Genomic DNA, 26,991 nt, shown 5'->3' on the forward strand with positions numbered 1-26,991 from the left:
AAAAACTGATGGAACAAGGTTGTCAAAAATAAGCTAATGTTAGGTCCTTTTTTCTTTTCTTTTCAGTTTAGGTAAGGAGACCATTTTAATGATGTACTCATAGTTCTTGCCTACCTTTCATCATTAAGGTCCCAGGAAGGGTTACAATATAAAAAGGCAACATTAAACTCTTTTAAAACAAATTACAATCAGAAGGATAGGGCGCGTCTGAAAAATATCTCTAGTATCGAAGGCCAGGGTAAAGGCATGGAGCTACATGAGTCATTTGGGAGGTGATAAGAGCCAAAGTTAGACGGCATGCCAGTTTAAACAAGGGGGTGTGGATATGTTTTCTAATGACTTATTTAGCGAGATTTCTGCATTGCAGGGGGTTGGACTGGATGACCCTTGGGGTCCTTTCCAACTCTACAGTTCCACGATTCTCTGATTCTGTTCTATGAGATGTCTAGTTTGGCCATGACAGAAGGTTTAAGAAAACATGAAGAGAAATCATGGGCTCCATGTCAGGATCAGGCTTGGGCTGGCAGGCCCCAACACAGATGGAAGAGAAAAGGAAGTGGGGGGTTGTGATTTGTGAGAACACAGGCCAAAGGGGAAGTGCTCTGCCTGGTGTGCTTCAGCTTCAGCCACTTTGGAAGGGGGGCTAGGATGCCAGCTCAGAGAGTTCTGGCTGGAAAAAAGTCCTGCCTGCCATGGGTGGTGCACTTTTAATACACGAAGTCAGCCGCTTGAGGCAACCACATCTCTCTGCGTAAGGGGAGGCCTGGCACAAGTCCTGGCTAGAGGCACTCTCCTTGAAGAGGAAGAGGGCCAAAGCAGAGGTTGCCTTTGGATCATGATGCCTGTCCATAGCAGCAAACCCTACTGCAGGACCACACATCAGGGGTGAGGAACCTTCTCTTATGGGCAACTTTTTGAGGGCCTTATGCCAGGGGTCAGAAGGTTGGGTAGAGCAATGAACGTAAATGTTACCTCTGTACAATAGTCTAGTTTCTACAAGAGGTGTTCAAGGATGTGTTCCAGAAAGGCAGAAACATTCGGGGCGTGCAGTAGGGCTGGAGAGGGGATGTGGCCTGGGAAAAGTTGTGAGAGCCAGAAACAGAGGCCTGGAGGGCTGCATTTGACCCCTGGGTCTGGAGCTGAGGAATTCAGGAAGCAATTGCCTTCGCCTTATTGCCCTCATTGTGAGATGGGCTTTTGGAAGAACAAAAAGGACCGGACAAATTCATGGAGGATTGGCCTAGGAAGAGATGTTTGCTGGAAGCAGAATCTTCATGCTGAGGAAATGTACGTCTGAGAACCAGGCTGCTGTAATGTGGTGCCAAGGGGCAGTGGCTAACAGCTGACTCGGGCACTTCCCCCAAGCCTCCCAAGGATTCGCCTGACCCCCCGCCCTCCCTGATCTCACCCACTGACCGTCGTGAGCTTCTCCAATGCCAGGAAGCGCTCCTCCCAGGCAGCAACTGATTTCTGGAAGCCCTCGTGGCGCTTGATGAGGTTCTCCACTTCGTCCACGTTGCCACCCAGCTCTGCAGAACGCACAATTGGCTCTTGGCTGGAGAGCCAGGCCTCCGCCATGCTAGCATCCCGCCCAAACATCAGCACCTCCATGACTGAGAGAGAGAGAGAGAGAGAGAGAGTAGTCAGTGGTGAGGACCCCAAATCTTGAGCCTCATGTTCTTGCTTTTAGTTCAGGGATGGTGAACCTTCTTCAGCCTGAGGGCCACGTTCCCTTGTGAGCAGTGCTATTTTTCTAGAAAAAGAGGTGCCAGAACTGACCAAGGACACCTCCCTGGTTCTCTTAGAATGGCGATGGTGCCTGAAGCAGAACCTCCCTCTTGGGACCACAGAGGCCTGAGCTTAGCCATGAAGTTCTGCTGGTGCCCTTGGTTTAAAGTAACCACCTCTCAGAAAAACCTACTCAGAAAAAGTTGTTGTGGGGATAATGCGTGCTTCATCCACACATGCTACACCTGCCCCAAAATGAACTCTAGCCCTCTGAAGCCCCACTCCCCGAGTCCTCAGGCCCCCACACCCTCACCCACTTACCAATTTGTAACCAGTCCATTTTCTCCCGCCATTTGTCATTGATCTCCTTGCGTCGGTCCTGCAGCTGGGTCAACTTCTCTGCAATCTGAGCAAAACAAAAGCAGAGAGATGCAGAGGGAGCTTAGCTGGGGGAAAATAGTAATCCAGAGTCGTCCCAATTAATCTGAACGTTGGGGCATGTACAAGCTGTACATAGGTTTACCTGTGCAACTCTCTACCATGAGGACTAGTATCCTACTTTATTTCTAGGGGAAGGGTTAGAGCTTATTGGTTGAGCACCTGTTTTGCATGCAAAGGTTTGTTAATTTACGGCATCTCCAGGTAGACCAGGCATAGGCAAACTTGGCCCTCCATATGTTTTGGGACTACAACTCCTATCATCCCTAGCTAACAGGACCAGTGGTCAGGGATGATGGGAGTTGTAGTCCCAAAACATCTGGAAAGCCGAGTTTGCCTATGCCTGAGGTAGACAGTGGTGGGATAGATGGACAAATAGCTTGACCTAGGCAGCTGCCAATAGAGGAAAAACATCCCTGATCTTTAACGATTGTGGGGCTGCAGAATATCTCAGGAAGGGAAAGCTTATCATCCAGCTGTGATGCAAGGCTCAGTGAATGCCAAAACTGAACCCTGGTCTCTTGCTGCATCTTCATAAGGCTCTTTTTGTTTAATTTAAAGGCAAGAGGGACTTACCTTGCCTATCTTAAACTGGAAAAACCCAACCGCCATACCTGAGCTTTAAAAAGTGCATAATTCCAAAATCAGTACAGTGGTACCTCGGGATGCGTATGAGATCTGTTCCAGAGTCCCGTTCACATCCCGAACAGAACACAAGACGCGATGGCGCATCTGTGCGTGCCACGTTTTGCCGCTTCCGCGCATGAGCGTGACGTCATTTTGAGCGTCTGCGCATGCGCGAGCAGCGAAACCCAGAAGTAACGTGCTCCATTACTTCCGGGTTGCCGCGGAGCGCAACTCGGACACATTCAACTCAAGGTATGACTGTACATCTTTCCTGCAAAACAAGCAACAGCTGCATCAGTTCAGGGGAGGCCTTCTCACCTTGTCAGAGGCATAGTGTCCTTTGGCCAACAACTCGTTGCCAATGGCAATGCAGGCGTTGAAGCTGTCTGTCCGGGCCTCAACTTCGGCCTTGATCCCTTGGTGGTTCTTGATGACCAAGTCTGCTGCAGAGACGTCCCTGTGGGGGAATGAAGGAAAGGCTGGCTACTAGGCTTTTCCCCCTAGAAATCACATTTAAGCAGAGCAAGAAGTGGGGAGCTGGAGAGCGGGCAGGACGAGACACCCAAAGGATCAGTCTGGTCCCAGCACATCATTCCACAAGGACACATCCAAGGATGGCCACATTCACACTACTTTAAACACTTACAGTTTCCCCCAAAGAATTCTGGGAGCTGTTCGGAGTGCTGAGAGTTGTTAGGAAGCCCCTATTCCCCTCACAGAGCTACAATTCCTAGAGAAACCACTCTAACAAAGAATCTGTCTTCACAGGGATCTCTGGGACCTCTTAGAGGGAAATGGGGGTATCCTAATATCTCTCAGCACCCTTAATGGACTACACTTCCCAGAATTCTTTGGGGGGAAGCCATGACTGCTTAAAGTGGCACCATAGTGTTTTAAATGTATGATGTGAATGTGGCCTGGGTGAGTTAGGGACTAGACCTGCCACCTATGGAGACCTGCTCCTATTGACCCTTACCTGGGCTTCTCCTGGGCATCTATCTGGAGGTTGACATCATCCATCCACAGTAGGAGGTCACGCACCATGCGGAAGAAGCGGAACTTGTCAACAGTGTCAAGGAGGAGGTGCCGGCGGCCGCTGCTGCTGCTGAGCAGGTCAGACCAAGCTTCACTAACAGACTGCTCATGCCTCCGGATATCGTCTGCCTTCTCGCCGGCATAAGCCTTCTGCAGCCGCGCCGCATCGTCCTGCACCTGCTTCACCTGCCAAGCCAAGCAAGCCACAGGTGATTCAGGGTCCCTCACCATCAAGAGTGTCCCAGGTGCTCCCACCGAGGCCCTTGATCAAGGCAGGACAATTGATGTTTGCATTTTGACCACTGGAGTTAGGAGAGACTTTTTTTTTTTGCAGAAACAAGGTTTCTTTGTACAAATTGCTTTGTACAAATTTATCTCCAGATTAGAATCATAGAATCATAAAATCATAGAATCATAGAGTTGGAAGAGACCACAAGGGCCATCGAGTCCAACCCCCTGCCAAGCAGGAAACACCATCAGAGCACTCCTGACATATGGTTGTCAAGCCTCTGCTTAAAGACCTCCAAAGTAGGAGACTCCACCACACTCCTTGGCAGCAAATTCCACTGTCGAACAGCTCTTACTGTCAGGAAGTTCTTCCTAATGTTTAGGTGGAATCTTCTTTCTTGTAGTTTGGATCCATTGCTCCGTGTCCGCTTCTCTGGAGCAGCAGAAAACAACCTTTCTCCCTCCTCTATGTGACATCCTTTTATATATTTGAACATGGCTATCATGTCAGATTTTTGGTTAAAATGTGTAATTTCCTAATTAGCAATTACTCAATAAACAATTTTGTTGTTGTTGTTCAAAAAAATGTTTTTGAGTGATATGTGATTTTTTTGTTAATTAATTTAAAGGAATAGTGGTTTACAAGTATATAAAAACAAGTTACAAGTTACACAAGCATTAAAACGTAAAAGCTCATTGGAGACTGCTCCACTGTTCTCCCGATGCTCCTCCGCTTGGCTTCTGCCCCCTCAGTAGGCAGAGTCTGGACCTTGCACTGATTTTATTCCCTTTCCCTTTCCCAGTCCCCCAAGTGCACCTGGGTACTAAGCGCCTGGATGTCGTGCTCGTATGCGCTGTGCATCCGCTGCATGGCTTCTGCCGTGTTGAGGTCCCGGCCCACTTCATCGGGCAGCTGCTTCTGCTTGTTCTGGACCTGGCTGAGGGTCTCACGGGCGTCGTGGTAGAAACGGTGCAGCTCATAGGACGCCGCCAGCATCTGGCTCCGGGTGTCAATGAGTTCCAGGAGGTCGGCCCAGGCCTCATTCAGGCTGTCCTTCCACTCGGCGATGGTAGCGTTTTCGGAGTGACCGGCAGAGATCATCTCATCCGCCAGCCGGTTGACTGCATCCACCCGCTCCTGACCAATAGTGCTGGTGTCACGTGAGAATTCCCGGAACTTGTCCCGCAGCATCTGTAGGGAAGAAGAGAGCACTGTGTCAGGTGTGCATGCAGGAGCCAGGCCCAGTGGCCAATAGGACTCTGCAGGACTGAGGCCTTCCTAAGTTTGTTCTGAAGAGGCAAAGTGAGGCCGATTGGTAACTCAAAGCACCTGGTGGCAAGAGCCGGGAAAGGGATCCAAGGTCAGCATTTTCCCTTCGGCTCTTTGTCACAGCAACACATTCCCTGCCTTGCTGCGTTTGGTTCTTTGACTCCTTGCTTCCTGACCTTCGGACCCTTGGCTTCTTGACTCCCGGCTCTCTGACCCTCAGACCCTTAGCTTCCTGACTCCTGGCTTCTGGACTCCCGTTCCTGCTCCCACCCCGCCATCTTGCCGCCCGGTCCCGACGTCCCCAGCCAGGACTTTGATCGCCTGTGAACCCCAGGGGAAGAAGGCTCAGAGCCAAGGGATTGGTGGTCGGACAGTGATGAGTGGTCAGAGGGAAAAGTGGGAGACTGGGAGGAGCAGGTGTCAGAAACTGAAGAGGTAGCTCGGTTTGGTGAGCAGGAAGAGTCTGTGGCCGAGAGCAGTCCAGAATCAGAGGCAGAAGTGGAGGCTGGAGAGCAGGGGGGCCAAGAGGCAGAGATGATGCAGGCTGCCAGGGAATCTCCCCCTCTTGCTGCAACCAGCTTCACTCCCGCCTGGTCTCCCAGAACATAGAGGAGGAATGAAGAGGATGGAGCAAAGAGAGACAAGACAAGGGAGCCTCAGATTGCCAGGGAAGGACCCAGGGGAGGAGCAGCCTTAGAAAGCAGTATGAAGGCAATTGCCTCACTGGGGCAAGACCTACTAGACAGAAAGAGTTGCTGCGATCACTAGGCCTGCACTGTTTTGGTTTCTTTGAATAAAGAGCTGAATTCTCTGACACAGGGTGTTTTATTGCTGACCTGCTCCTGACTCCTGGCACAATGGTGGGAAACAAACAAGTGTGAAGAGCAAAGGGGCAAAAAAGGCAGAGGGATAATAGCACAGAGGTAGAGCACCCGCTTTGCACACAGAAGGTTCCTGGTTCAGTTCAAGATATGTCCAATTAAAATGATCACAAGAAGTAGGGGATCAGAGACTTTTCTCTATCTGAGACCTTGGAGAGTTGCTATCAGAAGACACAACAGTGGATAGTTGGACAAATAATCTGACTCCACAGCAGGCAGTTCCCTATGTTCCTATTTAAATCAGCCCTTTATTCAGAACCACGATGACTGGAATCTTACTGGGAAGGGGTGTAGCTCAGTGGAAGAGAACCTGCTATGCATCCAAAAGGGCAAATAATGCACCATTGATATGGGGTTTCCTGGTGCAGAACTAGGATCACTTGGGTGCCCTGTTCACCCTTCAGCCACCTCAGTGAAGGAGGTATAGAGCTCTGGAGAGGTGCTTCCTCCCTCTGGGTATGTTAGGGATCCCTTGGGAGGGCGAGACCCACCGTGACATGTTCATAGTCCTGTCCAAGCTCATGAGAAGCAGCCACCACCTCGCGCTCCGAGATCCACTGTTCAAGGTCGTCCACTTCCCTCTTCAGCTGGCAGAGGCGGAGCTGTTCCTGCAGCTTGGCCCGGCGCTCCTCAGCCAAGTCCTTCAGGCTGGCATAGAGCTTGTCCACTTGGCCCTGCCGGAGATTGATCCGTTCACTGCAGGAAAGGGAAAGAGAGAGGGACAGACATCATCCACGGATGCCAAGGAATTCAGGTCTCCAAAGCCCTGACCAGTGCTGGCTGGCCCACCAGCTGTCGTCATTTTGCATGGAACTCCAGGCTCCCTGATTGGCTTCCACCCCTAAAAAAGAGTGGTGCAATAAGCTGGTAAACTGGTTCACACTATAGGTGCATGCCCTGAGACCTCTAAGAGAAATGCCATCCCAACAGGACTGGGGCCAAGGAGATCAGGCCTCAAAAGCCCTGGCAAGTGCTGGCTGGCCCAACAGCTGTCATCGTTTTGCATGGAATCCCAGGATCCCTGATTGGCTTCTCCCCCCACAAAAGAGTGGTGTAATAAGCTGGTGAACTGATTCACACAACAGGTGCGTGCCCTGAGATCTCCAGCAGAAAGAGGGGTATAGTGACATCCTAAACAGGACTTGGGCCACAGCAGGGAACTTGATGGGGCATGTGGGGAGAGGCTCCCCAACTGTCTTGGTAGGGGAATGGTGGGCTTCCTTACCTCTCGGGATGCCCGTTGTTTACCATATCACGGCTCTGGATGGAGAGCTGGTGGATGGTCTGGGCATAGTCTTCCAGAGCCTGCTCCATCACCAGATGTTTTTTCACCATGGCCTGAGCAATCAGTTCATCCTGGTGAAAAGAAAGAAGTGTGTTCCTGTTTGTTTGCTTCCTCCCACCCCTTCAGAAACAGAAGCAGGGGTAAAGAGGATGGGGTAGGCGACATTAAAATTTGAACTAGGATTGAGACCTGTTCTTCCACATCAGGATTCAGTTCCAAAATGTTTATGTGAAAGAAGGGTTCATGTGGGACTGTGCAGAGTGCCTTTCTCCCTACTGCTGAACAACTGCAAGCAGCCTGTGTATATCTGGGGTTGAAAGGGGACAGAACTTTCAATCAGAGAGAAATGTGACTTCTGGCAAGTCCCAAGTCCTAGAACTATTCTTACTAATCATAAAGGACAACCCCAGAGCAGATTTGTCTCTAGTGGAAGAGGAGTTAAGCACAGTTCTCAGGCTTTCCCCTCCCCCACTCACTCATTTTCAGCATGCAACCTTGGAATGTGTGATGCGGTAAAGAAGAGATTTGCAGAGTGCATTTTTGAATGCTACCAAATGAATTCTCACACATCTAGGATTAGCGAGAAGGGCACTGCTCTTCTGAAATGCAAGGCCCAGGAAAGAATGCTAGAGAAATTAAGTATTTTGCGAATTCCAGTATGAACCAGCATGATCTGCACTTTCCCCAGCTACTATGTGTATCAGAATTTTGCATCACAGTTTTTGGCTCCAATTTTTTTTTAAAAAAAGTTTCTTAGTTAAAATAAATCTGGAAATGCTCCTTTAAATGAACGAGTATTTTTGCATGTTTTGATTTGGTGTTTTTTTAAAATGCAGAAATAGGACAGAATGGGTTTATGAATTAACAGAGGCAAAAACAAACCACAGACCTTGGCCTTCTCCTCTAATATCATGTGCAGCTCTTGTTCGCCCATCCAGGCCTCGGCCTCCGCAACATCGAAGTAGAACTGTTGGGCCATCTGCGCTTGCTCCAGGCGCCCGTGCCGCTGCTCCACCTGGCTCTGCAGCTCCTGCCACATCTCCTGCAAAGCCTCCACACGCCCCTGCAGCTCCGCTTCCAGGCCGCTGCATGCCAGCCCCTGCCACCTCCCCAGGATGTCATTGATTCGTGGCTGGTGGCCCTGGATCTCCTTCTGCAGGGTCTGGAAGGGCCAGGAAGAGGGAAGAAGAAGAGTGCACAGCTAAAACTCTGGAATTCGCTCCCCCAATGAGGTAGTGATGGCCACCGACTCGGATAGCATTAGGAAAGGATTAGTCAAATTCCTGGAGCAGAGAAGGCTATCAGTGGCCACTGGCCTTGATGGCTATGTTCTCCCTCTGCCGCTGGACGCAGTGTGCCCTGAAAGCCACTTGTTGGGCTTGCAAGCTTCTCATGATGGGTGCCTGGTTGAGCACTGTGAGAACAGGAAGCTGGGCTAGATGGGTGTTCGGCCCGATCCAGCAGGGTTCATCTTGGCGTTCTTTTGAGCAAGGGTGTGTGTGACATGACAAAGGCAGGTAAAATTCAGTATGGTGATGTGCAGAGAAAGTGGGAAGAGATGTTTGTCTCCCTTATTTATTTTATAAGATTTACATACCATGCTTTATCGTAAGATCTCGGGGGAGAGGTGTTTCGCAGAATAAAATACAAGATAAAAACAAGGAAATGGGCTAAACAAAATAGCAAAACAATAACCCCCACTTCCCACAGGCACTTTTAAAAGGCTGTAGAATATTCATCAGCCAAAGGCCTGGTGGAAGAGGAACATTTCTGCCTGGTGCCTAAAAATATACAGTGAAGGTGCCAGGCCCTGGGGAGAGCATTCCACAAATGGGAAGCCTCTACAGAGAAACCACCACACCCAACTAGGCCTTACCTGATTTTTCTTGATCAGTAGTTGGACAGTGGGGAGATCTTTGCCATGGTCAGTGGAGACTGCCATGGGCATCCGCTCCTTCACCCACAACTGCAGGACACAAGGCGAGAAAAAGGTTAAGAAATGCCAAGAGGCTCCATAGCAGAAAAACTCAGTGCGGCAAGAGTCATCTTACTGTTCATTTTAAGGGGGGGGGGTGTTATTTAAAATACATAAATCACACACACACAATATCCCACCAGTTAAAATTAAAAAATATATATTCCAGGGTGGTAAACAATATATGAAGATAAAGGTCACAACAACATAAAATATACATATAGAACCACAAAATTTGTTGAGCAATTCAAAGGCTATGGAGAAGCGAAAACTATTGACTGCACATGAAGATCGCACAGGTGCAAATTCACCACCCTACATTTGTGAGAGAATGCTTATAAGCAGTTTAAAAAAATGGCAATGATTTCTGCATGTACTTATGTTTAAATAAGCATTATGTTGATGCTTATTTTGGCTTTGTGAAATGCATATTACAGGCAACTCCCCATTTGCACTGGGGTTGCATTCCAGGTCATCATGAGAATAAACCTGTCCATCCCTTTCCAGAACAGAAAATGGCACATGCACCAGCCATCCTGGACCAACTGAACGCGCACAAAATGGTCACTGTCTGTAGCGTGAGTGTGTTTAAGCATTAGGCCTGGTTGGCCAAAGAGCAATAAACTATTCAGATATCCTAAAAATATACACTTTTTAAAAATTACATAAAAGCAGCATAAAGTCTCTGGCATCCTAAGACATTCCAGTGCCTGCAATGGAGCCCAAATGGGTGCCCCTCTCCCACTAGGTCCAACCCTTTAAAAAGTCTGGCTGTGCCATTCAGGTGCAGTCATCTATCTGATAGCGCTGCCTGAAACAGGTTGCTTCTCCCTACTCAGTAGTGCTTATTTCCCTGAAACCCTGGCTCCCTGCACAGCGGCTCTCCCTCTCCTCTGATCCCTCCCCTGACTCACAATTTCATCCTCCAGGTCGCGGTTGAACTGGTGCTCCTCCTTGGAGGCCAGCAGCTTCTCGCAGCGCTCCCTGAGTGGTGCCCGCAGCTCTGCAAACCTGTCTTCCACTGCCTGCAGTTTGCCATCCACCTCCACGGTGTTGGAGTCCTCCGGGCTGAGGGCCAGCGCTTGGGCTTTGAGGCCCTCCACCTCCTTCTCCCGCACGTCCATCTGGTTTTCCAGCATCTGGGAGTGGAGAAAGAAGGTGTCGGGAATGCAGAAGGATCGTGGGGTGTTGCAGCTCTGCAAATGCCTGCGACATCATTACAGCTTCATCCCAGCAGCCTCCCTCTGCTGCTGCTTCTGCAGATTTTGGCCCTTTCCTCCGAAGAGGCATTTGGTGCAGGTGGAAATTCATCAGAGCCACAGCCAAGCCCTTCACCCCTGCCGCACAGCACGCACTCACCTGCTGTTTCTTGAGCAAAATGTTGACGCTGGTTAAGTCCTTCCCGTAGTCGTCAGAGTGCAGCTGGGCCTGAAGGCCGCTCAGCCAGGCCTCCATGGCGGAACAGCTCTGAGTGAAGAGCTCGGCGCGGTTGGCGTCAAAGAGGCACTGAGCTTTGCTCTGGGTGCTGGATTCCAGCTCCTCCCAGAGCTTCTGCAGGCTGTCCAGCTTGGCCCTCACCACGGGCTCCAGCTCTGGCTTCTCGGCCACCAGCTGCTCTCCCTCCTGCCGAAAGGAGGACACAGATGCTGACGGAAATGTTGTAGGGGGCGGAATGGAAAAGCGTGAGTGAAGGTGGAATGGGGTATCCTGGAACAGGTCATAGCTGATTAACTGGACCCCTGAGCAGCAGGAAAACTCCACCCTGCAACATTTTGTTACAGGTCCCCCATCATCATAATCTGCTATGATTCAGCCTGTTTATGTGAAAAAGGGAGTGCTCCTTTAACTTACCAGCAAAGAAACCACAGCCACCTATGGGAATAATAGAGATTGCCTCCAAGCTTTAAGGCAGGCTCAGGGCCCCAGCACCTCTCTAATAAAAAAGCCGGGGCATGAAAACATGAAAACAAAGGGCTCCCCTGAGCATGTGCAAAACATGAATTTCTACACAGCCACGTCTGTTATTAATTAGTGGGCTTCCAAGGCTGATAACATCACTGCAAGGAGGTTTCAGCACCAGCTCGGGGCTTGGTAAGAAGACCCACCTTCTGGATCTTCTCCAGCCAGCCCTTGTTGGAGGCCAGCTCGGCCATGAAGGCCTGGTGCTTCTGCCACTTGGTGTGGAGGTTCCGGGCTTCATCATACGACATGTCCTGAGCTGACAGCATCTTCTCATTGATCCACAGGGTGAGCTGGAGGAAAGACAGGAAGAGAGCATCATCGGGTGAGGATCCCCTAAGGAGAACCAACAACCCTAAGAACACCTAATGCTAAAGAACTTTCCCCTAAATAGATCTCAGTTCTCAATGTAGGTGTAACAAGAAGGAAATGAAGGCCACTAGCCCCCTCCCACTCATTTTCCCCAGCAACTGGCATTCAGGGACTTGTTGCCTCTGATCCCAGAGAAAGGACATGGCTGTCCTGAGCTCTGCCTTTTTAAAATGGGGGGTGGGGCGGAATATGACTCTCTGGCTGGGGGACCCATGCTGACCCCAAGCTCACTATGGCCACAACCACGCACCATACATTTGAAGCACGATGATACCATTTTAAACTGCCATGGCTGTCATATATTATGTTTATAAATCAACACAGAAATAAATATAACTTGTATCAAATTCACATTGGCTGGGCATCCATCAACTGTCAAAGGCGATCCTGCTCACCTCTTGACAGTCTTGCAGAAAATGCTGCAGTTCCCGATTGTCACGGAGGCGGGCCAGAAGGTCCTGAGCTGCCTGCTGGTTTTTCCTATGCCTGGAAGAGAGAGGGAAGACAAGGCGTAAAGTAACCAGAAGGAGCTGCTTGGCAATACTGCCCACAGCCGTTTTCCTGGGAGAGGAAGCAAGGAGAGTGCCACACTTATTTTACGGATTTATATAGCCCACCCTTCAACACTAGTGTTACTAGAAAGGCCCACAAAGCAACAGCTATAACAAAATGGAACAATGCAGAATAAAACAGAGGATTACAGCATTTAAAAAATTGAGCAGAAAGTAAATGATCAACAGGGGACGGGGACGGAAAGGGTGATGAGCAAATGGAAAGGGGAATCCTGGAAAATGGGGTGGCTGGCAGGCTGGAACCCTGAACACTGCAATATTTTGCTGTAGGTCTCTCTCACATGCTGTTTTACTTGCAACTTTGAGGAACAGAAAGCGGTGCCAGCACTCTTCCAAGTCCCATTTTACAGCTGGTGATCACTGAGGCTCAAGCCTTAGCTTATGGATAGGACTGCAGTCTGTCAGGAATCGGAAACTCAAAGATCTTCCTCGTCGACCTTCTGCCCATTACCTGCTCCAAGTTGCTAGATCGTGCTCCCTTTTCCAAACCAGATTACCGCCACCAGCATTTCTGCACAGAGTAATCCCCCTCACCTGCTGTCAATGGAATTGACCTTCTCCTGGATCTTGTCAGAGTGGAGCCCGTCCTCCATGATAAGCTTCCGGCCAGAGTCCACCAGCCCCTTGATCTTCTCCCCGTTGGCCTCCATGGTGGTCATGAAATCCTCATGTTTTTTAATGGCAGCCTCAGCAGCTTGGAGGGAGCTGGGCATGCTTGTGTGAGTCAGCACATATTCCTGTCCAAAAAAGGGGGAAAAAGGGGGGGTGTTGATCATTCCATAAATAATAATAATAATAATAATTTATTATTTGTACCCCGCCCATCTGGCTGGGTTTCCCCAGCCACTCTGGGCGGCTTCCATAGAAATCAAAATACAGTAAAATATCACAGATTAAAAACTTCCCTGAACAGGGCTGCCTTAAGATGTCTTCTAAATGTCAGGTAGTTATTTATCGCTTTGACATCTGATGGGAGGGCGTTCCACAGGGCGGGCGCCACTACCAAGAAGGCCCTCTGCCTGGTTCCCTGTAGCTTTGCTTCTCGCAATGAGGGAACCGCCAGAAGGCCCTCATCAGAGAACACCCCGGACAAGGAGAGGCGAAAAATGGAGACTGCATAAGCCCTGGAGCCGAAGTGGGGAACTTCTAGGTTGTGAGCCTAATTGTTTATTTCATTATTTCATAAAATTTATATACTGCTTGACTATAGGAAAGGGGAAACCTCAAAGTGGTTTACAAAAAGAATTTTAAAAATATCAGTAAAAAACAGTTGTTTAAAACGTTCAAAAAATAATGAAAATCAACAATCAGAGATCATTTAAACATGTGTCAATATTCTACATGTCTAAATAAAAAAGGTCTTCAACAGAAATAAAAAAAACGATACACTGAAGGAGCCTGCCTGATGTCAATAGGCAGGGAGTTGCAAAGTGTGGCTGTTGCCACACTAAAAGATCAATTTCTTACAAATGCAGAAGAAGTATTACACGGCACCTGGAACAGCACTGGTTCTGCCAATCAAAGTGGTTCACTTAAAAAATGTGGATGAAGCAACATCTTCCTCCAATCTCTCTTCTCCTCAAATCCGCAGAATGCAAGGTAGCCACTTGCATTTTCTCCTTTAGGGCAATAACTGCAGTGCTATTTTTCTTAATAAAAAAGGTTCCGGGAATCACCATGAACACCTCTCTCATTCTCTTAGAATGGCAATGGCGCCCCCACCTGAAAGGTGACAGAACTGAGTTCTGGCAAGTTCCAGCTGGGGGGAAAAAGCCCTGCCTACTCAACCACTGTTCACGTCCCAAGTAGGTACCAAACTTCTGGCAATGCAAGGTTATGGGTCAATGCTGGCACCATCGTTGTTCCTACAACCCTTTACACCTCAGGGGTAGGGAAGGCTTTACCAGCCCTAGAGCCTCATTTCCTTCTAGGCGGGGCCAAAGGCAAAAGTGGGCAGAGCAACAAAGGTAAAAGTTGTAGTTTCTACGCACACTCACACACCCTCTCCCTGCTCCATCCAGGCGAATGTTTCCCAAACTTGAGTCTCCAGCTGTTTTTGGACTACAAACCCCACCATCTCTGACCACTGATCCTGCTAGCTAGGGATGATGGGAGTTGTAGTCCAAACACAGCTGGAGACCCAAGTTTGGGAAACACTGATCCAGGCAAAGAGGAGGCATTATCAGAGTTCAAAGACGCATTCCAGTCAACCAAAAAAAAGCCATAAAGGGTAAAAAAACTGGCCACTTAGGGGTGTGACCCGGGGAGAGAGATGGCGGCTTAGAGCAGGGGTCAGCAAACTTTTTCAGGAGGGGCCTGGTCCACTGTCCCTCAGACCTTGTTGGGGCCAGATTATATTTTGAAAAGAAAAATGAACCAATTCCTATGGCCCACAAATAACCCAGAGAGGCATTTTAAATAAAAGGGCACATTTTACTCATGTAAAAAACACTGATTCCTGGACCGTCTGCAGGCCAGATTTAGAAGGCGATTGGGCCAGATCCAGCCCCCGGGCCTTAGTTTGCCTACCCATTGCTTAGAGGGATTCTGGAGGGCCACATGTGGCCCCCAAGGCTGTGGGCCCCAACTGTGCCTTACCTGGTTGCTGAGCACCCCTTCCACCTGCTTGGTGTCCCTCAGGAAGATCTGGAAGCTGTAGGCTTGGGAGAGCAGCTGGTGCCGGTTCTCCCACATCTGGTCCAGCTCATTCCAGCCAGTGTCAAGGGCCTGGAGGCGCTGCTGCAGGAACATGTGCTGGGCATCGGTGTGGCCTTGCGTCACCTCCTCCCCCATGGCCCGCAAGCGCCGGTAGTCGCCCCTGTAGTGCTCCACCTCGTTCCGGATGGTCTCATGCTGGTTCAGCAAGCGTTCTGCCTCTGGCAGGGTGGCCGGCACGTCTTCCGAAGCGATGGCCGTCTGGGTGCGCAGAAGCCACGCCTGGAAGTCGTCCAAGTCCCGCAAGAAGCCCTGAAGCTTGCTGGCTTCTCCCAGGGACTCCTCTCGTCGGCGCATGGTCCCCCGTAGCTCGTCCCAGGTCCCGTCGACTTCGGACAAGCGGTCCAAAATGGCAGGAGCCTGCTCCGGGTGCTGGTCCGCCAGGCGGGTGGCCTCCTCCCGCAAGTCCCGCACTTTGCCCTGGATGGCCTCCAGGTCCCGCTCCATGCCCGCCAGCTTGCGCTGCAGGGCCATGACCCCTGCCAGGTCGTTGCCCAAGCCTTGGGTGGACTCGATCACTTTGGTTTTCTCCCGCATCCAAGCCTTGGTCTCATTGCACTCCAAGTAGTAATTCTGGATGCTGAGAGCCGAGGTCAACGCATCCTTCTTGCGGCTGGCCAAGGCTTGGAACTGCTGCCACCTGAGAGAAGGGGGAAGGAGGGGAGATCCAGTTCAATGCTACCGTGGCTGCCACCTCCATTTTTAATGTGAAACTCATATACTGAAAGACAACATTTGATCTTCATTTCCCACTCAGGTCCAGGGCCCAGTGGTGGGGAACCTCTGGCTCATGTGAGAAATCCAGCCTCCTCTTTTGTCAGGTGGGCAGGTCAAAGTTGGCTCACAGGGGAAGTAAGGATCTGGCCCACAGATCTAGTCCTCACCCCCAGCCTTAGTCAAAGTGAGAGAGCAGTTGCCTCAGGGAGCTAAAGACGATGTCATGAAAAGGCAGAAAATGGATAGCTACTGGTTTGGACCCTAAGTTAGCTTACAGAAGTCAATGGAAGGAAAGCTTCTCGTTCTCTCTTACCCCCTGCAGCCACTTCAACCCCAAAAAGCCTTTCAGGAGGGGGGTTGGTCAGGGACCCTCCAGAACAATGTGAGATGATAGGGCGCAGGTGGAGGAGGATAAGCTTTCCTTCGACAAACTTCCTTAAACTTTAGGATCTAAGGCTGAGGTTGGGCGATTCCCCTTTCCCGCCAGCAGCCGCCCCAACCACATTGTTCAGGTGTCCACCCAACCCACCAGAAAGTACAAGATAATGCAAAACCACATGTCATTATTTCATAGTCACGTGTCATATATTTCATAGTCACTGTTATTTCTTTCTTATATTATTTCTTTCTTATATTATTATTATTTTATTATTATTATTATCCGATTTTCTCATGCATGATAAATTGTTAATTTATATTCCCAATAGGAACTTTATGCATCTAATACTTAAAATTATTGATATATTGACAATTACTTATTGTTTTAAAAAAATGAAATGAAATAATCGAATGTCAGCTACTTTCTACACAACAATGCTGTTCTTCAGATCTCTTACCCACCTTTCAATAGGCAGGTTACAACTTTTTACAAATGAAAGAATAAGGTGGTCCTAAAAACATATCTCAGATTTTAAAAAAGGGGGGGTAAAAAGGTGCAGTCAAAGGCGATTATGGGGTGGGGCACTCATCTCTCTTCAGGCTGAGGGAGCCAGCGTTTGTCCACAGCTTTCCGGGTCATGTGGTCATCATGACTAAACCGCTTCTGGCACAACAGAACACCATGACAGAAGCCAGAGCGCAAGGAAATGTCATTTACCTTCCTGCCACACTGGTACCTATTTAACTACTTGCACTGGCGTGCCTTCCAACTGCTAGGTTGGCAGAAGCTGGGACAGAGCAACAGGATCTCACCTCGTCAGGTGGATTTGAACTGCCAACCTTCCAATCAGCAAGCGCAGGAGGCTCAGTGGTTTAGACCACAGTGCAACCCACGTCCCTATAAAATCTCAGGTAAGGAGCATATGACAAGAACTATACAATGAAGGTGCCAGATACAGCTCTGCAGGAAAAGCATTCTAGTTTGGGGGCGTCACATACACAAACCACACTTCAGAAGGCCCTCTCTGCCAATCTTAACACCTGAGAAGGTCTGTAGGGAAGGAGGTGATCTTTCAGATTTCTTGGGTCAGGCTTGTCAATCACTCAAACCATTGCACCATCTCCCTGTTCACACACACACACACACACACACACACTCTTCTAGATCCCCACCTGGCATTGAGCTGTTCCTGAGTGGCCTGGATGCTGTCCTTGTTCCTGTGGTCAGTTCCCAGAAGCCGGCTCGCAATCTCATTCACTGCTGCAATGCGGGAGGCCAGGTTATTCATCTCTGGCTCCAGAGTCTCAAACCTGAGACAACAAGGACCGAACGAGAAGTGGGCGAGAGGTTGAATTAATTTATTAATTAACTGCATTTACATTTCATCTTCTCCCCCCTCCCAGCTCCACCTAAGGAAGGTCAAGGCAGAGTACATGGCGACCACACCCATTTTATCCTCACATCAACCCTTTGAGGTAGGTTAGCCCGAGAGACAAGAGCAACCTGGCGCAAGGTCACCCAATAAGATTCAGGGACAAGTAGGGCTCTGAACATGGGTCTCCACTCTCTCACGACCACACAATACGTTTAAAGCACTACTTTAATCATTTTAACCATCATGGGGGAATCCTGGGAATTGTAGTCAGTTAAGGATGCTGGGAACTCTGTGAGGTCAGCACCCTTAACAAACTACGGCCCTCAGGATTCTCAGTGTCTGCTAAAATGGTGTAACAGTGCTTAAAACGAATGGAGTCACATATGACACGATACATAATGCTATGATGTCATATAGTACTGTGATGTCATGTATGATGTCAGGTGTCAGACAGGTGGCTGTGATTTGGAGAATGGGCCTCATGGGCCAAACAAGGACTCGTGCTGGCTCTACTTAAACCCACGGACTGGATGTTCCCTAGGCCTGACAGAGTTTAACTGCAAACAATATGAAGTATTTAACTGCAAACAATATGAAGTATTTACTTTGAAGAACCCACCCACCGACCCTCCACTCCTGGGCTAGAAGGGGGAACAAGGTGGCTGCTGGTTGAACCTACTCACCTTTGCTGAACCACTTCAAGGTCTTCTAACTTCTCAGGGACATCCATCGTTTCGATCCAGTACTCCCTCTCCCCAATCCAGAGCCCACACGCATCTGCCTCGCTGAACATCTTGTAAAGGTTGAGAGCGTCCTGCAGGGCTTGCTTGCGATGCTCGGCGAGCGCAACCAGTTCCTCGTAGCGCTGCTCCAGTGCAGGGAGCCGCCCGTCCACCTCAGGGGCATGGGCAAAGGCAGGGGGCAGGCTCCGGGCCTGCTCGTGGAGGGCGTCGAGGGCAGGGCGGTGGTTGTGGATCTCCTCCTCCACATCCTTGTGCTTCTTCACCAGGCTCTGGGTGGAGTACTCATCATGGCCCACCTCAGAGCTGGACACCAAGCGCAGCGCATCCAGCAACCAGGCCTCCATGTCGTTGGCGTCTGCCTGGAACTGGTAGAGATTGGAGGCCTGGAGAAGGCGCTGCTCCCGCTCTCGGGACAGCGCCTCCAGCTGATCCCACTGCTCCTCGATTTCCCGGATCCGTTCGGCCACCTCGGCAGCCCCAAAGTGGCCCTCGGCAACCAGCTGGCGGCCTTCGGCTATGCTCTGTTGCAGCGGGCCAGCGCGGCCGCTCATCTCATCGCGGAAGGCGTTATGCTTGCTGGTCAGGCGCAGCACACTCGTCAGGTCCTTGCCAAAGTCGCCCGATGACAGGATCTGGCTCTGCTCCCGGATCCAGGCCTCCTCCTCACCCATGTCCCAGAAGAATTTCCAAAGTCGGCGCGACTCTTCCAGTTTGGCACGCCTTTGCGCTGCCAATGCCACCAGCTCCCGATAGCAGCGGTCCAGTGTTGCCACGCGCTCTTGGACAAGGTGGGGGTCACAGGGCTTGTAAGCTGCAGGCAGGAAAACCGAAGTGAGGAGCCGCATTCCTGTCAACTTTCGCAAAATCAGCAGCAGAGATTGACGCTCCCTACTTGGGCTTCAACCTGCTCCCTACACCTACCACTTTACCCACAATAAAGGAATGATAATTTGCAGTGGAGTCACACTGATCATTTTAGCAAATCCCATGTTGCACAGAGAATCCTACAACTGCTGTGGAACAGCAAGACAGATAGGAAAGAGGGGAAAGTTGGGAGATGAGGTTTTGAAATGGGGAGCCAAGGGCACTCCCACTCTGTTCCTCCCTCCCTCCATACTTCCTTTTCAAGCTCCTGAGGCTCTCACCTTCCCCAGGGGTGGCAAAGCGCTGGGCAGCGGCACTGATGGCTTTCACCCGTTCGGCCTGGACGGAGATGTCGGCCTCCACCAGAGAGTGGATCTGCAGCAGGTCCTCCACGCCATGCAGATGTTTCCCGAAGTCCTGAGACTGAAGGCGGCCCTGTGAGGAAAGGCAGCACAGGATGACGGAGACCTGACGCCTGGCCTCATCTCAACCACCCTGCTCGGGGATACAATAGAAAAGACGAAGGGGGTTCCTAGGCAAAGCTGCCCTTCCCTCTGCCCACTAGGGTCTTCCAGGGCAGGTGAGTCTCTAAACATGAAGCTCCCTCACTTCTCTTTCTCGGCCAATAGAAATAAATAATAATCTGTGAATTCATAATATCAGAATTGGAAAGGACCTCAGCAGTCATTGACTCCAGGACAATTTACTACGCTGCCCTGGACAGGGCCCAACTGCAACACTCCTGTTGGCTTCAGAGGTTTCTGCATCTGGTAGCGATAGGAACCCTGGAAGCTGCTTCACACCAAATCAGACCCATTGGTCCATCTAGCTATATGTTATATACACTGACTGGCAGCAACTCTCCAGGGTTTCAGGCAGGCTCTCTCCTAGCCCTACCTGGAGATGCTAGGGGTTGAAGCTGGGATCCTCTGTGTACAGGGCAGGTGGTCTCCCATGAAGCTATGGCCTCTTCCCCTATTCTGATGCAATCCATAGCACTGGACATGACCTCAAAGGTGGCATAGTCCAACACATACACCCCTCCAATGCAGGAAATGCGCTCTCAAGCATCACCCCTCTTGCACACCACAGCCTCGCCAGCTACCTTCATCTCTTCCAGCCAATCCATGAGGTAGGCCAAGTCCTGGAACATCTTCTGCAGCTCGAAATGGAGCATCAGGCGCTCCCGGCGGGCAGCCACCAGCTCGCGCAAGTAGTCCCAGAGCCTCGCCACATTGTTCTTGCGCGCCAACACCCGCTTGATGTCATGGTACCCCTCCGCCTCTAGCTCAGCTGCCACCGCATTCACAGCTGCCACACGCTCACTATATGCCACAATGTCCGTCTCGATGGCTTCATGTTTCCGCACTGCGGCCTCTACCGCCGAAATGTCCAAGCCAAAGTTATCCTGCAAGTTGCAGAGCAGGAGAGAAAGAATCTCATTCTTCAGGATGCTGGGGTAAAGTTGTCCGTCCCTCCCGCTCTCCCAGACCAGACAGAAAGATACTCCAGGTTCAGAAAAGTGCCACCAAAATGATCAAAGGAATGGAGCGATTCTCCTCAATGCATGGCATGGAGAAAGTGAATAGAGTAAGTTTTTCCTCTAATTATTATTATTAGTAGTAAACATTAATATAATATAATATAATAGGGGATCTGCCCCTAGACACAACCTAAATACTCTCCTCCTTTCACTGACCTGGGAGACGAGGCGCTGGTTCTCACTCAGCCAGGTCTCACGCATGGCTGCCTTGCGGTCAAAGCGTGCTGCCAGCTGCTCCAGCTTCTCCTGCCGAATCAGCTCATTGCGCAGCGCCAGCTCTCTCTCATGCTCTGCTTTCTCCAGCCGCTCCCAGCCCTGTGGAGGAGGAAGGAAATCATGGAGACAAACATTTCCAAAACAAGTGTTTTAATTTCTTTCAAAGGAGAAGGGATTCAGTTTCCTTTGAAGCTTTGGCTGCAGAATTTTCAATGCATTCTGCACATGCTCAGAGGCAATGCTCCTCATTATTATTCTAATTATTATTGCAGTGCTCAACTGGAAATGAGTTCATGAGCTGATCCTTGATTAAAATTAAATCCAGATTCCAGGAAATTGCCCAAATGAATGGACTTGCCTATTAATCATTAATCTTTGTTAGCTGACGGCTTCTATTTGGAATCGACAAATATCAGCTGAACCTGGGCATAACTATTTGTTTGCTTCATCGTATAATGTGTTTCCAGCCTGCATTTCTTTAAAATCAAGGTGGTTCTAGTAGATTCAGACACAGATGAACCAAATACAGCACACATATTTAACACCTGCAGATTGGTAAGCACTAGGCCTCCGCTACCCAGGAACACCAACAAAATATACTCTCAAGTGTGCTTCCTTGGGCAAAAGGACAGGTTCTAAATAACACCACCCTCCCACCCCACAGTTCTGCAAAGGAAGTTCAGCGGTGGAGCCCAGTGTCAATAATCCTGGCAATATGAACAAGTTGCCGGACTCAGTCTAAGGCAGTGTCCTAAGTTCCAGTGGTGGGAGCACAACTTAGAGCACATGCTATGCATGCAGAATGCCCCAGGCCCAACCCCCGACCAGTCAGCACAGGGACCCAGAAAGTTGCCTAGTACCCTAAGAGCCCAGTTGGGCCATCAAGTTCAATAGTATCAGTGGCTCTCTGACCCCCAGTGTTCCACCACCAAGCCCTTGGCTCTGAGCCTTCCTCCTCTAGGGTTTCCCTTGGGGGTTCCCTGGCTGGAGCCTCCCACCTCTTCGTCCAGCCAGTCCATGGGACTCACCTTGTTGATGTCAGAGATGAGCCTCCCCTCTCGTGGCGTGTAAACCTTTTGGTTATTGGCTCTCATCTTGCTCTGGATGGTGAAAAGCAGAACTTCAAGATTCCCTTTCTCTGTGAACCTGGGAGTAGGATAATGCATGCAGAGGAGGTGGGCAGAGGGAGAAAGGAGAACAGCAAGCCAGGTTTAGGAGCAAGAATGCACATTTCAAAACTACTTTGCATAAGGCCCCTTTCTCACTCACTGTTAACGAGCATGCAGGAACTTTCAGGAGACTTTGTAAGTCAGAGAATTCCACTGGAAACTGGAGCAGAAATTTCAACAATTTATATGGAAATCACACACAAATGGCATTTGCTATGATTGTTTTCTTAGTCTGCAAATGTTACATTACATTATTTTCTGCATTGTTTTTGACGTTTCCCTTCCCTCAAAATTAATCACGCAATCAATTATGCTAGCTTCGGCCTTAGCAAATAGTGAGTTGAACAGTGTAGGTTTTAACAGAAGCCGAAATGCAACAGAACAGTGACAGCACTGATTGCGCTGAACACGGGATGGAAATCACTGCCTCCTGACATCCCTACAGAAGATGGACACACATTCTTCCAGCACCCACAACAATAGCGCATGCTTTCCCAGCACTGTGGTGGAGGGGCTATGCAGGGCAAGCAGCTCTGGGACTTTATTTAGAGCTGGAGTGATGCCACCATCTGCTGGAGCACCACAGTAATTGATGGAACTTCCTTCTTCAGGCAAGTGCATGGGTCTTTCAAGATTGTTTGTGTTAGCACAGAGCAGCAACAGGGAACCTCCAACCCATGGTCCAATTTAGGCCCACCAGATCACCCCATCTGGCCCATGAGGCCATTCTTGGCCAGCCACACACCACTTGTCACTCACCTGATGCCATAGGGCACTTGATATAAGACAGCTAAAGCTGGGATTGCCCAGGAGCAACTGGGAGTTCATGGTTTAAGAGTGTGCCCTGTTCCTTTGAATTTAATTTAAATTTGGCACCAAATGTAAGGCCCGCAGCTTTGGGGTGAGATCAATTATCTCCTGTGAAATGCAAAGGATTGGCTGGCTTCTGATGTGGCCCACTGGTCCCCCACCCCCTGGCAGAGATAAAGGTAGAGAATGAGGAAATATAATCAAGCAGAGGCAGGATATTGTATCCCCCTCCTTTGATGGGGTTGCTATTTCAGGCTAGCAGTTGAAAAGGCGGTAACGCTTTTTTGAAAGTTTGCTTTCCTAATTAGAAGCTAAAGGTAGTATTTCACCTGGCTAAAAATCTTTTGTTAATGTTCAATGATTTTTACTTATTGTGTTCTATGACTGCCAGCTAATCCTAACAAATTGGGCACTGTGCTGTAAATTGCAGCTCTTGCGGGATGGAAGCGTGTGTGTGTGTGTGTGTGTGTGTGTGTGTGTGTGTGTCTGCCTGCACTTTGGGCTCTTCTTGTGGGTGTAGCTAGCATGGCTGCCATGATGAGCTCTTGCACTTCAATCATTAGCCACAGGAGCCTTTTGCAGCCCCAAGGGCCACCTTCCCTCCTTGGCAGGCTTCCAGGGCCCACATGCCAGTGGAAGGTGGGGCCATGGGTGGAGCAGCAGGTGCGACTCCTGCCTTTGTAGAGTTTGCAAAGCCACAGACAAGTCACAGGTTTCTACACACACACACTCCTCCTTCCTCCATTAAGACAAGCGAGTAATATTACCCCAACTCAAGCACATATCCAGGCAAAATGCTCTTGAGAAGGATGCAGGTCAGCAAGCAAGAAGCAATTTGTCAGAGAAGTTAACTCTTTATCCAAAGAAACAGCATTCAACTCAGCAACACTACCCAGCAAATCTTGCCCCTATACAGCAGTTGCCAGGACTGACAGCCCCTGCCTTCAACCCCCTCTAAGAATCCTCCTCTGCTGGATGTTTCCCAAACAGTCTCAAACTGCATCTGGGAACCTGTAATCTCTGTTCTGCTGTATGCATCATCCTGCATGTCCTTGGAGATGGGGGGGGGAGGAGGGAGGGGAGATTGTTGCAGACAGACTCCTGGGATTCTTCTGCAGCCCCTTGTTTCACGCCCCTCCTCAACTTCAGCCTCTGAGTCTGAACTACACCTTGTCACAGGCTCTCCTTGCTCACTAAATCCCATTGTCTCTTTAGCATCCAACAACTCCCCCTACTGGGGTTCTAGATTCGGGTAGGTAAACGTGTTGGTCTAACACAGTCAAAATATATAAAAAAAATTGTCCAGTAGCACCTTAGAGACCAACTAAGTTTGTTCTTGGTATAAGCTGTTGTGTGCATGCACACTTATACCAAGCTAATAAGCTTATACCAAGAACAAACTTAGTTGGTCTCTAAGGTGCTACTGGACAATTTCTTTATTTTTTTATATCTTCCCCCTGCTGGGGTGTGACCTGGGAAGAGTTTTGAGAGCCTGGAGGACTCTGTGCCTGAGGCTCCCTACCTATGATTTACCATGACCCCACTGAATATCTTCCTCCTCGCTCACCGCCAGGTCCACAAAGGCCAGAACTTACTTGGGGGGTTTCTCCACAGTGCGGTAGGTGTTGAAGGCCTGCAGCTGATTCTGCACTCCGCTCAGGCAGTTGGCCAGCTTCCGGTCATTCAGTGTCAAGATGGTCTGCTCAATCCATTGCAGAAGGTCAGAGGCCAGCGTCTCGTACTTCTCTATCAGCTTGTCAGCCTCGATGGCATGGTCCAGGACCTGTTGCGGGAACCTGCATCACTCAGACACCCTGGGAAGGGTCTGATGGCCAAAAGACCCACACCCCTTCCTCGAAGCATGTTGGTCTACACTTGCCTCACCTGCAACGGCTGCATAATTTGCATCCTGGCCCAATCTGAAGTGCCGGCGGTTTTTGGTTACGTTACCTCTGGGTGCTACAAGCACCTTTAGGAAACAGTGACTAATGCTGCCTTCTCTTACCCAGCCTTTCTTGAGGGAGAATATGGGCAAGGGTGAATGTTTGAGCATGCCCAGACCTGGTGCTGTTTGGCTTTCCAATTTGTTTCATTCTTTTTAAATTTTATAATCTACTTTGGGAGTCTTCAGGCCAGAAAAGTGAGATTACATAATCCAATCTGATCTAAACCAGGCTCTCTTGCAGACCAGCTGCTCCAAACAGTCCCAAAATGGATAAAACAATCTAATCTTGCCTATAACTCGGCTCGTTATAGCTCAGCTGTGGTCCAGTCCTGCCCTGGATAGATGGCAGAGCTGACTTTTGAGACAGAGCAAACCACATGGCAGGGTAGGGAAGGAGACCAGAGATGTGGGACTGTGTGTCCCTCTAGATGTTGCTAGACTACACTTCCACCATCCCTGACCATTGGCTGCAGGTCCAACAACATCTAGAGGGACACAGAATAGACATTCCTGGTGTAAGATCTGGAGTTGTGCTTTTAAAAGCACCTAAAATATCCTTTTAATATTCTGCATTGTTTGCCACCCACTCACCCCACCTTGAGGACAAGTTTGGTGAAGACTGAAAGCTTTTTCTGCACTTAAAAATAATAGAATTTTAGAATTGGAAAGAATAGAATTTTAGCGTTGGAAGGGAACCTGAGGACCATCTAGTTCAACCCCCTGCAATGCAGGAATATGAAGCTGTACCGTATAGGTGTCAAACCTGCAACCTTGGGGTTATCAGCACCACGCCCTAACCAACTGAGCTACCTCCTGCACACAGGTTGTCCCAGCAAAATATATCACCCATCTCCTCAAATGCCTGCCCTTCTTCCTGCAATCCCGGTGGCATTGGAATCCAAGTGCATTTCGGCTCCCAGCGCTCCCCAGCTCCCACCACAGCCCTCTTCATGGTACCTTCCCAATCCGTTTCCCTTCCACAGCTAAGGCTTTCATCTTGGAGAAGTAGTGGTAGTAAGTGGCCACATAGGTGATGATGGACTTCTCATCAGGCTGGTCCACGTTCACATCTAAAGAGAAGTGAAGAATAAAGAGGAGTAAGAGAAACAGGACAAAGAACGGCTATTTTTCCTGATGATCACCACCATCATTTTAGTTTGTTCAGTGTCACTGGAGGCCCAGGGAGCCTCGGAGGCTAGAGGTGCCTTTTACAATGGTTGGCTGGCATGGCAGCTGAGACTAATTCCTGGACCAGGAAAGCTTGATCGCAGTAGTGCAGCCACTGATAACTTTGATACTGGATTACTGCAATGTTCTCTCTGTGGGGCTTCCTCTGCGCTCTGCCTGAAAACTGCAGTTAGCGCAGAATGCTACAGTGTTGACAGGCACGATATCCAGTCAGCATATAACACTCCAGCTCAGAAATCTGTACTCACTGCTGATTTTTTGCTGGTCCAAGCTCAAGGTGCAACTGTTAGTATATAAAGCCCTTCAGACCAGTTTACCTTGTATGCACCCACTCATCCACTTTCCTCTGCAAAACCAGCACTTTTACAAGTTCATTTTGCACTAGTAAGGAACCAATTTTAGACTGTGGCAGTTCCTACACTCTGGAACTCCCTGCCCATTGACATGTACAAGCTGACATGTGTTTTAAGCTATTTAAACTGCAGGTTTAAATTCCATTTTGACTGTTTTAAAATCTGCTTTTAATTTTCACTTTTACGGATAACTTTAAGGTAAATTCTTTTTATTATTATTATTGAAAACCACTTAGGAGGTTTGATTTTTTCGTGTGATTTTTTAAAACAAACAAACATGTGGCCAAGCCAACAGAGACAAACAGGAACAGAGATCCAGGTGCCCTCCCTGCTGAGCTCACCTTCAGGGTCTAAAAGCTTGGTGAGGCCCAGTTCCTTTTCGGCAATGTTGAAGGCATTCTGGAGGTTGTAGTGTGCGTTGCATTTCTTCAGGGTGTCGATGTCTATCAGGTCTGGCCTGATGAGGACACCAAAGCAAGCATAAGAACATAAGAACAGCCTGCTAGATCAGCAATATTTGCTCGCAGAATCACTACTTCATGACAAGAACAGTGGCCCATCTAGTGCAGGACCCTGTTCTCACAGTGGCCCACAAGCAGGACCT

The 26,991-nt window shown here is 49.4% G+C and overlaps 1 protein-coding gene across 2 annotated transcripts in view; it reads right to left on the minus strand.

Moving 5' to 3' along the window:
* SPTBN2 (spectrin beta, non-erythrocytic 2) overlaps positions 1–26,991 on the minus strand; it is a 95,841-nt gene that overhangs the window by 8,821 nt on the left and 60,029 nt on the right. For both annotated transcript variants that reach the window (XM_083478396.1, XM_083478395.1), the window contains 24 exons: positions 26,729–26,844; positions 25,804–25,916; positions 24,497–24,684; positions 21,951–22,068; positions 20,863–21,021; positions 20,269–20,571; positions 19,445–19,598; positions 18,240–19,110; positions 17,354–17,491; positions 14,969–15,725; positions 12,905–13,107; positions 12,194–12,284; positions 11,573–11,719; positions 10,827–11,090; positions 10,382–10,606; positions 9,369–9,458; positions 8,382–8,654; positions 7,433–7,563; positions 6,699–6,903; positions 4,874–5,248; positions 3,770–4,014; positions 3,112–3,250; positions 2,050–2,134; positions 1,417–1,613 (listed from right to left, as the gene is read on the minus strand). In XM_083478396.1, the coding sequence (XP_083334522.1) occupies positions 1,417–1,613; positions 2,050–2,134; positions 3,112–3,250; positions 3,770–4,014; positions 4,874–5,248; positions 6,699–6,903; positions 7,433–7,563; positions 8,382–8,654; positions 9,369–9,458; positions 10,382–10,606; positions 10,827–11,090; positions 11,573–11,719; positions 12,194–12,284; positions 12,905–13,107; positions 14,969–15,725; positions 17,354–17,491; positions 18,240–19,110; positions 19,445–19,598; positions 20,269–20,571; positions 20,863–21,021; positions 21,951–22,068; positions 24,497–24,684; positions 25,804–25,916; positions 26,729–26,844 (5,587 nt within the window). The remainder of the gene's footprint in view (positions 1–1,416; positions 1,614–2,049; positions 2,135–3,111; positions 3,251–3,769; positions 4,015–4,873; positions 5,249–6,698; positions 6,904–7,432; positions 7,564–8,381; positions 8,655–9,368; positions 9,459–10,381; positions 10,607–10,826; positions 11,091–11,572; positions 11,720–12,193; positions 12,285–12,904; positions 13,108–14,968; positions 15,726–17,353; positions 17,492–18,239; positions 19,111–19,444; positions 19,599–20,268; positions 20,572–20,862; positions 21,022–21,950; positions 22,069–24,496; positions 24,685–25,803; positions 25,917–26,728; positions 26,845–26,991) is intronic.

The sequence above is a fragment of the Podarcis liolepis genome (genome assembly GCF_965112155.1).
Source record: "Podarcis liolepis genome assembly, chromosome: 15".
Classification (NCBI taxonomy): Eukaryota; Metazoa; Chordata; class Lepidosauria; order Squamata; family Lacertidae; genus Podarcis; species Podarcis liolepis.